The following is a 13,611-nucleotide window of genomic DNA, read 5'->3' as shown; positions in this document are numbered from 1 at the left end:
TTACGTTTCCATAAAAACCCCACAATATCAAGTAACCAATTGTTATTAATAACAGTGAATCTTATTTAGCAACAAATATAAATTAAAAAGTCAAAAGACAAAATCAGTCATCTGAAAAAAGGGGGTTGGGGTTGCAAGATAAAACATTAAACGTATAGACAATCTTTTTTTTAAATAATATCAAGATCATTATCCTCCTGAGAATCAGCAATTCATTTTCCACTTTTGTTGTTTAAGTTTTTCTTTGCCCATGCATGCCACAGTAGTCAGAGACACCAAACGTGTGAGAATTTGGCAGCGAACATCCTCTTTTTGGTCTACAGTAATATATGACTGTAACAATGTTCACAGTTAGGGAAAAGGATGAAGCGGGAGATTGCAAATCCAACTCAAACTGTACATTTTTATTTCTTTTAAACTCGATATTTCCGATTACCAATGAGTGATCCGCACGTTGGTATCCTTCATGCGATGGAGCCACTGGAGTGGGGTGTGGTCTGAACAGAGGGTGCAAGCCCGTCCCAGGAGGTAGTACTGTAGGGTGAGGACTGCCCACTTGATGGCCAGACACTCCTCCTCAACGGTGCTGTACCTCGCCTCTCTCACCGAAAGCTTCCGGCTGATGTACACCACCTGGGACAACACTGCTCCCAACCCCCTGTCTGACATGTCAGTAGAAAATAATAAAATCTCTAAAAATCAGGAGCATGTAACAACAGCCCACCACAAAGCACAGCTTTCACTTGCATAAAAGCCTGTTGGCACGGCTCTGACCACTAGACAGGGTCTGGGTCTCCCTTTTTAGTCAGATCGGTCAGTGGGCTGGTGACATCCGAATAATTAGGCACAAACTTCCTATAATAGCCAACCCCAGGAACTGTCTCACCTCCTTTTTGGTTTTGGGTCTCGGGCAGGCCGCAACTGCTGCGGTCTTATAAATTTGATTGATAGTGTGGTGGTGGCGTAGTGGGCTAAAGCACTGAACTGTTAAGCAGAAGGTTGTTAGTTCGATCTCCACAGTCACCACCATTGTGTCCTTGAGCAAGGCACTTAACTCCAGGTTGCTCCGGGGGGATTGTCCCTGTAATAAGTGCACTGTAAGTCACTTTGGATAAAAGCGTCTGCCAAATGCATAAATGTAAAAGTAAATGTAAATTTGGGGGTGCACCAGCCAGTGACCCAAGTGGAACCCCAGATACCGTAACTCCACCAGTCCAATTGTGCACTTCTTGCGGTTTGCTGTGAGTCCCGCCTGTCTCAGCAACCTCAGAACCACCCTTAGATGCTGCATACTCCACTGTCAATCATTAACGTATATAATGATGTCATCCAGATAGGCAGAGACAAATGCAGAGTGTGGTCAGAGGACTCAGCCAGGGGGCCCCAAAGAAACCAAATGGAAGGGTCATGAATTGGTGTAAGCCAAATGGTGTAGGGAAGGCCATTTTCTCACAGGACATTGGAGTTAAGGGAATCTGCCAATAACCCTTCATTAAATCCAGTGTCGAATAAAAGCGAGCCGTAACCAACCGATCGAGCAGTTCGTCAATATGAGGCACTGAGTGTGCATCAAATTTAGACACAACATTGACCTTTCAATAATCCACACAGAACTGCAGGGAGCAGTCGCTCTATGGAACCAGCACCACCTGGCTGGCCCAGTCATTGTGGGATTCTTCTATTACCCCATATCTAGAATGGCCTCTAATTCTTCTAGAACCACTTTTATTGTGCTTTGGCAATCGGTAGGGACGAATTCTCTTTGCAACCGGCCATGTCCGTGATTCCGAGCTCCTCCCTCTCCGGTACCACCATTGGCGAAGCCACAGGGACCACCTCCCTCCACGGTTTTAAGAGGTTGAGGAAATTCTTTTGTGATAGTCTTCTGTGTGGAGTTTTTTCTTCAATAAGAACATATAGAATTTTGTCCCTCCTCCCAATTTTCCCTCACGGCATCTAAGATACCACAAGGCTTACGCCCATGCAATAATTAAAATGGGGAGAACCCCGTGGAGTCTTGCGAGAAAGGAAGGAAGCAGGCGCAAAGGCGCTCTTGGGGTGGCCAGTAGATTCACCAACCAGTAGATTCAGACATTCATGGCATGCCAAAAACCATCTGCGAACATCCCCACGCATTCTTCTTTGGTATCAATAACTGGGTTACATCTTCCTTTGTCTGAGCATCCTGCATCACTCAATATATCTGGTCATTTATAATAGAAAAATACAGACAGGCAAGTATAATGTCTGGCTGAAGATCATGACCATCAATCACTTTCACTTATTTCAAGGCGTGCCTAAGAGTCTCATCTAGTGTCTGTTCCAGAGGGTAATCCCCTGCAGGAAATCCTCTAAGGGCTTGTGAAGCCGAGACTTCCCTCTCCCTTTTGTCATCCTGATATGGAACTGGCATAGATGGTCCCAGCTCCGCCTCCCCAGCCAGCACATCACAAATCTCACACCAAAACGCTCTGTTACAGGACCCATCCATGCAAATTTCCCTTAATAACGTGGAAAATACTGGCCAAATCATGCTCAAAATTAGTGGATGGGTGAGAAATGAACTAACTGCAGCCTCGACACTATGTTTTTGTTCACAAAATTGAATAGTCATGGTCACTACAGGATAATCCTGTATATCCCCATGCACACACCTTGCACAGCTCAAGAAGGGCATGATGTTGTGTCTGCTGGATGTTGGTGAGTGTCTTGACCTAGTCCTCCAGATGTAAGGAATTCATGGCGGCGTTCTTTCTCCCTTATTCCTGGGTTTTGGCACCAGTGTAACAATGTACACAGTTAGGGAAAAGGAGGAAACGGGAGACATCAAATCCAACTCAACCGGTACATTTTTATTTCTTTTAAACTTCTTTCAGCGGTCGCACTCAGTACTCCACATTTCAGTGGACATAAAACAAAGTCTTTCTCCAGCTCGTGTCTTGTCACTGTCTGTCGGGACTGCCGTTTGGCTCACTCTTAAAGTATATATAACAAACAGCTGTTAGAGACAATCATTGCCAGTTGATAATTCTTACTGTTCTAATCTCCTGATCACGTTCTCCATTCACTTAACCACGCCCCCACCACCACAATGACATTACAATTTAGCACATCAAATCGAATATGAATAAAATGTTTGTTTGATTTTTCATGTGCTTTTTATGCACCAAACACAATATTGACATTAAGAAGTTATAATATGATGACATCATATTAGCTTGTCATGATTAACAATAAAATTTTAAAATGACAGCAGGCTGCATATATAAAAACACATAAATATCAGTTCCCACTTGAAATGTATCTTGTATAAATTATGTCAGTGTTTTCAAAACTCAGTTTTTTTATTGTGAATATAAATGGAATGTAATTGATTGAGAGATGTGCCTCAAAAGCCTGGCATATTGTATTTGATACATGCATTTCTATGTACATTTCCATAAAACAAAAGATATGAAATTTTAACCAAGTGCACGTTGCGTCAATTCAGCACTCTTTATTAAACAAACCTCGTTTTTTTTCCAGGCAAAACTGGTAAAGTGGGACAAATATTCAATCTGAAACACTATTTATATTTACTTTTTGCATTTTAGTTGTATTTATTTAGTTTGCAGCATATGTTTACACAAGGATTGACAGATCCATGTGTTTAATTAAAAATTAAAATTCAAGTAGTTATTTCTCCTTTAAATATCCATTCAGATAAACATTGTAATTTTTTAAATATACTAAAGACAGGAAAAATTCCCACTGAAAAATAGATAAAGTTCAATACCTGAATAAATTATAATCTTGTTTGGAACAATAAATAGGCTTGAAGACAATTATAAAACCTCAAAGCATGCACATCCACAATACAAAAGGTGCTAAACTAAAACAAATCATCAAAAAAGGGGAAAAAAGAGACATTAATTTGTTTCATATTTATGCTACATTAATATTGGAATAAAGACTTTAATTTTTCTTTCATTACATGCACATACATTGCATTATTCATTGCACTGCCTTTAAACCATTATTATTGCTACTGTATGAAAGTTCATAATAAACTCTTAATTATTTTTTAAATGTCTTGGTATACGGTCCCAATTTGCCAAATTATTCAATTGAAAATATCTACAAAATATTTGGAATTACTTTCTACATTTTCTGATACACTTTCACATCATAAATAATAACATTTCCAAACATTAAGTAATAACTTTGTTAAATAATTGTGCATGCCTGAAAGATTATGAAATTAGTCTAATGACATGCTGTTTAGGAAAGGGACCCAAAGTCACCAAATAAAAAGTGCATTAAAATCATGGTGATACCCACGATATTGCTTAATTTGATTAAGAATGTTCATCAATATTCAATATAATGATTGAACTGAAAACTTTTCACACCTTGAGCCATGAAAAGATGCTATGATGATTCCAGGACAGCTTGTTCTTTAGCATGTTTCTTCTTGTGAGTGTGAAAACTTCCTATATAAGTGAATCTCTCCCCGCAGATGGAGCAGCTGTAAGGTTTCTCTCCTGTGTGCACTCTCTGATGATTTTTCAAGCTAGCTGGATGAGCAAACGTTTTGTCACACTGAGTGCATTTGTACGGTTTTTCTCCAGTATGTGTCCTCTGGTGCATCACTAAATTAGAGTGATGACTGAAACTCTTCCCACAAACACTACAGTTATAAGGTTTTTCTCCCGTGTGCACTCTCACATGATAACTCAACTGACCTCGAGTAAAAAAGCTCTTTCCACACTGAGAGCAGAGGTAAGGTTTCTCTCCAGAGTGCCTTCTCTCATGACGCATCAGATTCGTTTTTTGATGGAAACGTTTATCACAGTGTGAGCATTGATAGAGTTTCTCCTCAGAATGTAATTCTTTGTGTGACTTTAGAGAATCTATTCGTGCAAATGTTTTCCCACATTCACTGCACTGATACGGCCTCTCATTGGTGTGCACACGGACATGTTTCTTCAGATGAGGATTGTGGTTGAATCTCTTCTCACAGTGAGGACACTTGTACGGTTTCTCCCCTGTGTGTATTCTCTTATGGGCAACAAGACTTTTTTTAGTTTTGAAACATTTGCCACACTCACTGCATTGAAAAGGCTTTTCATCACTGTGTGTCTTCATGTGAGCTTTTAGGACGTAACCAACAAAGAACACCTTCCCGCACTGATCACAGGGGAACTCCTTCTGTGGTCTGTGCACTTTTGAATGACGGTTCCTCTCTTTTGAGGTAGAAAAGCTGCTTCCACATGTCCTGCAGGTGTAGAGTTTCTGCTCTGTGTCTTTTCCCTCATATCTCATAAAATGTTCCTGTAAACTGAATGTCTTCTCACAGGTGATGCAGGAAAGACTCTGTGCTGACAGACACTCTTTTGATGTAGAAGCTGTTTCTTCATCGGAGCATGAACCTCTATTTGCATCTAAATGGAACATGATAATAAGTAATAGTAAGACAATAATTATCATACAAACTATTTAGAACATGGTATGTGCATACAGTACAGTGGCCTCAAAAATTATTTGTTAGCGATGTACTGATGTTAGGCCACTGATATTTATTGGCCAATTATTGACCAAATTAAAAGGCATATCAGTCATGGTTGATTTATAATTAATTATCAACACACTTAGTAAGAACTCCAGAAATAGCAATAGCCACAGAATGTAGAAGGGTTGACACTCCTAAGAACATGTAATATTTATCTTTTCTTTCCCATTGTCACATTAACGTGCACATAACAGTTGTGAAAGTGGCACTTACCAGTACATGATTTGGGGAACCATCCAAAATGCTGTGAAACCTGCAGACTTTGACTTCTAAAACATTAGTACGATATCCATTAAGGCTGTAATGGCGATATATGTGCTGCATGAACAGGCGGTGCTCTCTAGTGCACAACCTGATCCCTAAAAGGGGTCGTGGGAACTTTGGGCTTATGGCCCGGTCGGGGTCTCAGGATCACGTGAGAGTGTTCCAGACCGAACTCCAGGCACGTTTCGCTGACAGATAATGCTTGCAGGTCCCCCACCCTCTTGATGGAAGTGAGCGTGGTCAGGAGGGCGGTCTTTAATGAGACAGCCTTTAACTCGACTGACTCTAGGGGCTAGAACAGGGCTCTCCAAAGGCCCAACAGGACCATGGAGAGGTCCCATGGGGGAGAGGCACGGCCTTGGAGGGTTCAGCATCCTGGCACCTCTTAGGAACCTGATGATCAGGTTGTTTACCGAAGGACTTACCTTCAACTGCATTGTGATGCGCTGCTATAGCAGCTACGTACACCTCCAGGGTGGAGGGGGAGAGCCACCCCTCCAGCTTCTCCTCAGGAAGGAAAGCACTGGCCCAACTGCGCATCTCTGGGGGTCTTTGCTATGGGAAGAACACCAATTAGCGAACACATGCCACTTCACGGAATACAGCTGCCTTGTTGAAGGAGCCCTGGCCTGAGTGATCGTGTTTACCACTATGGGTGGTAGACCACTTAAGTCTTCCGAGTCCCATCCAGGGACCAAATATGGAGGTTCCAGAGGTCTTGCCGTGGGTGCCAGATTATGCCCCATCTCTGAGAAAGAAGGTACTTCCTAAGGGGAATTGATGCTGTCGCGAAGAGTGTGAGGTCAGAGAACCAAGTCTGGGTGGGCCAATACGGCACCACAAGTGTGACTAGTTCCTTATCCTCACTGACATTGTACAGGGTCTGTGCAAGTAGGATCTCTGGAGGGAACACGTATTGGCACAGCCCCTGGGACCAGCTGTGTGCCAGCGCGTCTGTTCCGAGGGGGGCTCCCATCATTGCATACCAGAGCGGGCAGTGGGTGGATTCCCAGGAAGCGAACAGGTCTACCTATGCTTTGCCAAATTGACTAATCAGCTGGGCCACCAGGGGGTGGCGCACATGCAGCGGCACAATGCCCATCTCAGGACTCGAGTCTGAAGCCAGTGCTGAAGCGGTCTCATATGCATCAACCCGAGTGGCAGGACCGCCACCGAGGATGCCGTATGACCCAGGAGCCTCTGAAAGTGTTTCAGTGGAACCACTGTCCTCTGCCTTAATGAGTTCAGGCAGTTCAGAACTGACTGACCAATCATCGACACAGAGTGTACTAGAATCAGCCAGTCATCGAGGTAGTTGTGGATGCACACTTCCCTTAACTTTCGTGAAGACGCGAGGGGACAGGGACAGGCCAAAGGGGAGGACCTTGTACTGATATGCCTGGCAGTCGAAAGCAAACCGTAGGAAGGGTCTTGTGTCAAGGTAAAACTGAGACGTGAAAGTACGCGTCCTTCAGGTCTACCACCATGAACCAATATTTATGCCGGACACACATCAAAATATGTTTCTGTGTCAGCACCTTGAACGGGAGTCTGTGTAAGGCCCGATTCAGAACTCGCAGGCTCATGAAGCGGTGACCTGAACCCAGGAACCAATCATCTAGTCACGAGGGCTCAGGGGAGGATGGAGGGTTCCAGTTCAATCCGATACTCACAGCGGCCTGGGCAATCATAGTGGTCAGCTCTGTGTCGGCCTCAGACTGGGTGGGCAGACCCGAAGGTGGCAGCTCAGTTGAGTCCTCGGCGTCTGGCATCGCCAATGCACTCTTTGATGCAGCGATTGAGAACTCATCCTGCTCGAGAGCTCCGAAAGAGATGTTAAGCTGGCCATGAGGTGAGCTGGTCTCATCTTGGAACTCAACGGGGGCAAACGAGCCTGTTGGGGCGAGACTGCGCCCACTGAACTCCCCAAATCACCTCCAGTGCCAGATGAGCGGGCCTCGTACCCGCAGGCACAGTGTGGGGGGCGGTTGGAGTGGCATTCCCCCGAAAGAAGGAAAGCCGCGACCACAACTTTGCCATGGTCATATTTTTGCAATGAGAACATGAACACCCACAAACACTGCCTCAGTGTGATCGCTGCCCTGACACGTGTCCGTCGGATGCGGAGAGATAACGACCCCATCCAGGAATCACACAAAGACAGAAAGACATCTTTATAAAAGCACGTCTTTAAAAAGACTTTCATGTCCAAGTGTTTGCTCTTAAAGAGGACATATACTCTTTTAGCAGAAATATCCTCTTTTAGTAGCACTGTCGAAGGGCCAAGGGGCGTAATCTGCACTAAGCGTGCAGAAGGAGAGAAAGGCTCTGGAATGCGCCATATGTCCAACAGCATACTATTCTTCACGGTGAATGGAACAGCAGCAGTATTCAGCTCACTGATACACAACCGCTCGGCTCCGAAGAAAAAATCTGAATGAAAGTGGGCATTCCTTCTCCTTTTAAACCAGTATGTCCGGGGGAGTGTCATGCATTGGGGCTCCCAAGAGCAACCCCTAGTGTCACTACATTGACACAATGTCAAGTGAGTGACAGCAGGGGAAACAAAGGCAACCCGAGTAAAAACAAAATACATAAATACAGCTCGAGGAGGGCCTGATGTTACATCTGGTGGATTCTGGTGAGGGTCTTGACCACGCCCTCCAGAGGTGAGGGACCTATGGCGGCATTCTTCCTCCTTTGATTCCTGGGTTTTGGTACCAGTGTAAAGAAATTCATGGTTTTCGTGACAAGGAGGAAGTGGGAGACAGCAAGATCCAACTCATAGTGCTTTATTTTCCACCATTTTCACAGTCCCACTATATATCCCACTTTTCAATGGACACACTTAAATAACGCTTTTCAGCACAACACACATTTTGCACTCAGGAACACTCTGCTCAGTTCAGCTCTCTCTCTCCCTCTCTCTCTCACTGGTGTCTGGCTCGCTCTTGAAAGCCAGTCTCCACTGTCACTGCAATGACAAACAGCTGTGTGGCAAGCACAGCGGGGCCGAACGGTGTCTGGGCAGAGTGAGGCCAGGAAGATAAATGGTGTATAATGTCCACCTGTGTGCCACACCGTTCTCGCATTCCAGTGAGGGCCGGCGGGAGTATTTTTGGAGGAGACAGCAGCAGACGGGAGAGAGAGACGCATGAAGCTGTCTGTGTGTGTGTATGCATGTCAGTGTGGTGGATGCTGAAAAGAAAACCTTGTGTGTACTGCTGAAAAGCTGTGTTTTATTGTGTGCAACTGAAAAGTGAAACAATAAACGTCTATGCGTTTTGTCAAGCCGGCACCAGCTTCCTCCTTTCCTTAATTGTTACAAGCTTTTAGAGGAAATCATTGCCAGTTGATGATCCTTACCCTTCTCATCTCCTGATCTCGTTCTCCATTCATAAACCAGCGCTTAACCATGCCCCCACCACCACAGTGGAATTCTGTGTTTGATTTACCCCAGATGTGATGGGACCCCTGTCTTCAAAACAGTTCTACTTTTGACTCAACAGTCCACAGAAATTTCTCCCAAAAGGTTTGAAGATCAACAAGGGGTGTTTTGGCAAAATTCAGATGAGCCTTAATGTTCTTCTGGGTTAGCAGTGGTTTTAGCTTCGCCACTCTTCCATAGATGGCATTTTTGGCCAGTGTCTTTCTGATGGTGGAGTCATGAACAGTGACATTTATTGATGTGAGAGAGGTCTGTAGGTGGATGTTGTTCTTGGCTTTTTTGTGACTTCCTGGATGAGTCGTCGCTGTGCTCTTGGGAGGAATTTTAGAAGGTCGGCCACTTCTGGGAAGGTTCACTACTGTGCCAAGTGTTCTCCATTTGGAGATAATGGCTCTCATTGTGGTTCTTTGAAGTCCCAGAGCCTTTGAAATAGCTTTGTAACCCTCCCCAGACTGATGCATTTCAATCACCTTTTTCCTCATCATTTCTGAAATTTCTTTTGACCTTGGCATACTGGGTGAGTCCTTTTAGCCGACTTCATGCTGCTGAAAAAGTTATATTATATAGTAATCGGGTCTGGGTGTGTCTAGTCCAGCTGAACCTCATTATGAATGCAGTTTTATAGATTTGGGGATTTAGTAACTAAAGGCAAATACTTTTTTACACAGTCCAAGATGGTATTGGATAACTTTTTTGCTTCAATATATAATATTATCATTTCAAAACTTTATTTTGGGTTTACTCAGATTGACTTTATTAAATGTTAGATTTTGTTAGAAAATTTAGTATGAGATATACAAAAACAGAACAAATCAGAATGGGGCAAATACTATCCCACAGCAATGTACATACAAATTGTTTTAGTGGTCGACCGATATGGGTTTTTTAATGGCCGATGCCGATATTCAGAGAGCAGGGCGTCCGATACAACACTGATATATCACACAAATACAGTAAATAACAAACATAAAATTGCAAAAAAAATTACAATAATAAACTCTTATTTAGCACTATATTTACTCAATTTCACACAAAACTAAAAATGTATATTGTGTTTTAAATGGTAAATAGCAGTTTCTTCAAATTTGTGTTTAGTCCTCAAATATATTTGATTTATTTGCACATGAAGAAATTGTTAATATATTAGGAAGAAGGAAACAGCACACACAGAAGTCCAGCAACCATGGATGGCATGTCCACGTTAACAATCACATTTACTGAAAAAATACAGAATTAAACCAATTGTACATGCAGTGCGCAGTGAAGAAGACATTTTCTTATAGTGCACGTGAAGCGCTTTTACCTTGGGTTGCATCCAAAAACGCAGGCAGCTGACTTACTGCCTAATCAGCTAATGGCTTAACTATCAGCTGTTTTGAATGAATGGAACTCTTATGGAAACTGATCTCCGAACAGTTTGAAAAGCAGCTTATTTTCATCGTACCTCCGTATTCAGCCTCCGGAGGCAGCATTTCCTTGTTTCAGACGCAGCTTTGAAGTTGCACTCACGCGCTCGTACAGACCCAGAGCGAGCCTCAATCTCCTGACAGTTTAAACGGCCTGGATCGCCTGCTTGGATTGTCACGGACTGACCGTCATGACTTGTGAATCAGAGGAACTTTTGATCCTGAAGATTTGATTCTGGCTAATAGAATTCGTGCTTCAGAGGAAGATATCAGATATTCATGAGGTTCATGAATGACATCAGTTTAAACAAGATATGTGTATATCTGCAGATGGTACATGACATCAATTTTATTGATATTTGCATTTTATCATTCTAAAAGTTACAGGCAACCGTTGAGGAGAGACTGATAGAATATGTGCTTTAGAGGTTAATAAATGATCGCTCCACAGGACGCTGGATCTGCTGAAGTTTTGTGAGGTTGGTTTATTACATCTGTTTAAATGAGATATGCACATATCTGCAGATGGTACATGACATTCATTTGATTGATCTTTACCTTTTTATCATTAGGCAAGACAGTTTAAACGTTACAGGGAACGGTTGAGGAGAGAGAGGGAGAATGAAACAGACGAGCACTTTAACATGAGCTCAAACGCGTCTGTCTGATATGCGGAACATTAAAATGAGACTGTGTTGCACACCGGTCTTTTATTGTAGTAACACGATGACACATAACAATAAAACAAACCGTGACTGGTCGTTTACATGTCTCTGACGCTTCACATACAAGCAGCCGATTCTCAGCACCATCAAGAAACGAATCGGCCAAACAGGAACATTTATCGGTCGACTACTAAATGGTTTGATATTAGAACTGCGAAAACAGAAGTATAAAACATTTTTCAGAAGTGGAAAATGAACTTTTTTCACATCAATAAGTTAAGTTGTCATATTTAGTTATTTTTAAAATTCTGGCTTGTCATGTGTTTAAAAGATCCCATCTACAGTGTTTTTACAGAAATTATTTGTGGAAAGAACCATAAAAATCATGGCATAGGTAAATATCGGTATCGGCCATAAAACGTTTAATCGGTGTGTAACCGGTCCTGCTCGATGCGCTCCAAGCGGGATTTGAACTGGGGTCTCCAGCATGGGATGCGGGCATGCTAAAGAGGCTAAAGGCTACAGCCCCTGTAGGTTCTGGCATATCTAACTTAACATTTATTCAATGACTTTTATGGTGATTTTTTGTGGAAGCACAATATGAAGTCAGTTCCCCTCAAGTTCACACATATGTCCCAGCAGAGGAACCACAGCTGGAGCTAAGCACATTTACTATGAACATTTTGAGGGATGTAAAATTAACCTGAAATGAGCAAACATACCTGAAGGAATATCAATCTCCTCCTCCTCTTCCTCATCATGATCATCATGTTGAATACCATCCTCCATCTCCTCATAATAGTGACTGTCATCATTATCTTCATCATCATGTTGAAAAACATCCTCATCATCTTCATCATAATTGTCATGTTGAATAACATCTTCATGGTGATCATCATGTTGAACAACATCCTCATCATCCTCCTCCTCATCTTCATGGTGATCATCATGCTGTTCCTCTGCTGTGGTTTCTCCTCTCATCTCCATCAGGTTCCTGCAGTCCAGCAGCTTCACTGAACACATCTTCAATGGTATCTGCAGCATCTGCTGTTCTCCAGCGTTACAGACAGAAGCCAGAGACTCTGTGGAGGTTTGATCACCCTGATTACTGTCACACACACTCTCCTGAGCGTCAGTATAACAGAGTAAAGTGAGGCTGAGCTCTGAGTCCTGTGTGTCTCTGGATCTCTGATCTCTGACGCTCCACACTGAATCCTGACATTCTGTGGAGGTCCCATCAGTCACACACACTGAAGATTGACAGGAAACCTTCTCCAGCTCCTGACAAACACAACACAATCACTGTACTGACTCATCTGGACTCTTGATATATTTAACAGCTGTACAAACCTCTCCGTTCAGTGGATCTCCTCTTTCCCTCAGCTTTGCCTCCAGTAACGCCACCTCTTTCTTCAGCTGAGAGATTTCTGTCATCAAATCATCAATATCCAGCATGGACAGATCAGTTCCTACTGATTTACAGCACATCAAATCCACCTGCAAACTCATCTTCAACATCTCAACACAAAAACTCAATAAGACTCCTGAAACAGGATATTTAAAGCTCTTGTCAAAACAAAGAGAAAACGTTTGGTTTGCTGTCATGAAAGAGAGGAAATCATCAAGAATAGAAACAGAGAAGTGACAGAAATGTATTAAAGACGCAGCAGCTGAACATCTAAACAAACTGTGAGTTCTTCTTTCTTTCTTTAGTGAGTTTACCGGCGGACTAAAGAGCTTCAGAGCGACTCCTGCTGGACTGGAGTGGAACATCATCTCACTCAAACAAACACACATTATCAAAAATATACAATCTGTACAGTCAAACACTTCCCAACATTCAGAACTGACTTTAATTTGACAAAAAAATTAAATAATAAAAAACAGGCATAATCAAATCAAATCACTTTATTGTCACACATGTACACAAGTGCAACAGTAGGTGAAATTCTTGTGTGCAGTTCTGAGCAACATATCAGTCATGACAGTGACGAGACATATACCAATTACAATAAACAACATATTTACACAATTTACATATCAAATGTACACAACATAAATATACACATACTTACACAACACAATATAATATACAATGTACAGTAACAATACACACAATATAGAATACACTTCCAATACAAATAAAGAGTATATAATATATATATACAGTAGTTGTATTGTGGAGAATATAATTATGACAGTCCAGTGTGAGATATTAGATTAATAAAGTGCAGTGCTGATTATTGATCATGAGAGATCGAGTGTTCAACAGTCTGA

At 42.5% G+C, this 13,611-nt stretch overlaps 1 protein-coding gene across 1 annotated transcript; it reads right to left on the bottom strand.

Annotated features, from left to right (window-relative positions):
- Positions 1–3,355: 3,355 nt before the first annotated feature.
- On the bottom strand, positions 3,356–13,052 carry LOC127651694 (zinc finger protein 25-like). The gene is made up of 3 exons (XM_052137652.1): positions 12,685–13,052; positions 12,057–12,615; positions 3,356–5,423 (listed from the first exon to the last, which is right to left on the bottom strand). Exons 1-3 carry the CDS (start codon positions 12,937–12,939, stop codon positions 4,411–4,413), a joined length of 1,827 nt encoding a protein of 608 aa, XP_051993612.1. The 5' UTR covers positions 12,940–13,052; the 3' UTR covers positions 3,356–4,410.
- Between the last annotated feature and the right edge of the window lie 559 nt (positions 13,053–13,611).

The sequence above is a fragment of the Xyrauchen texanus genome, chromosome 11 (genome assembly GCF_025860055.1).
Source record: "Xyrauchen texanus isolate HMW12.3.18 chromosome 11, RBS_HiC_50CHRs, whole genome shotgun sequence".
NCBI lineage: Eukaryota > Metazoa > Chordata > Actinopteri > Cypriniformes > Catostomidae > Xyrauchen > Xyrauchen texanus.
The sequence above is the reverse complement of the archived record's forward strand: the minus strand, read 5'-3'. Positions and strand labels throughout refer to the sequence as shown.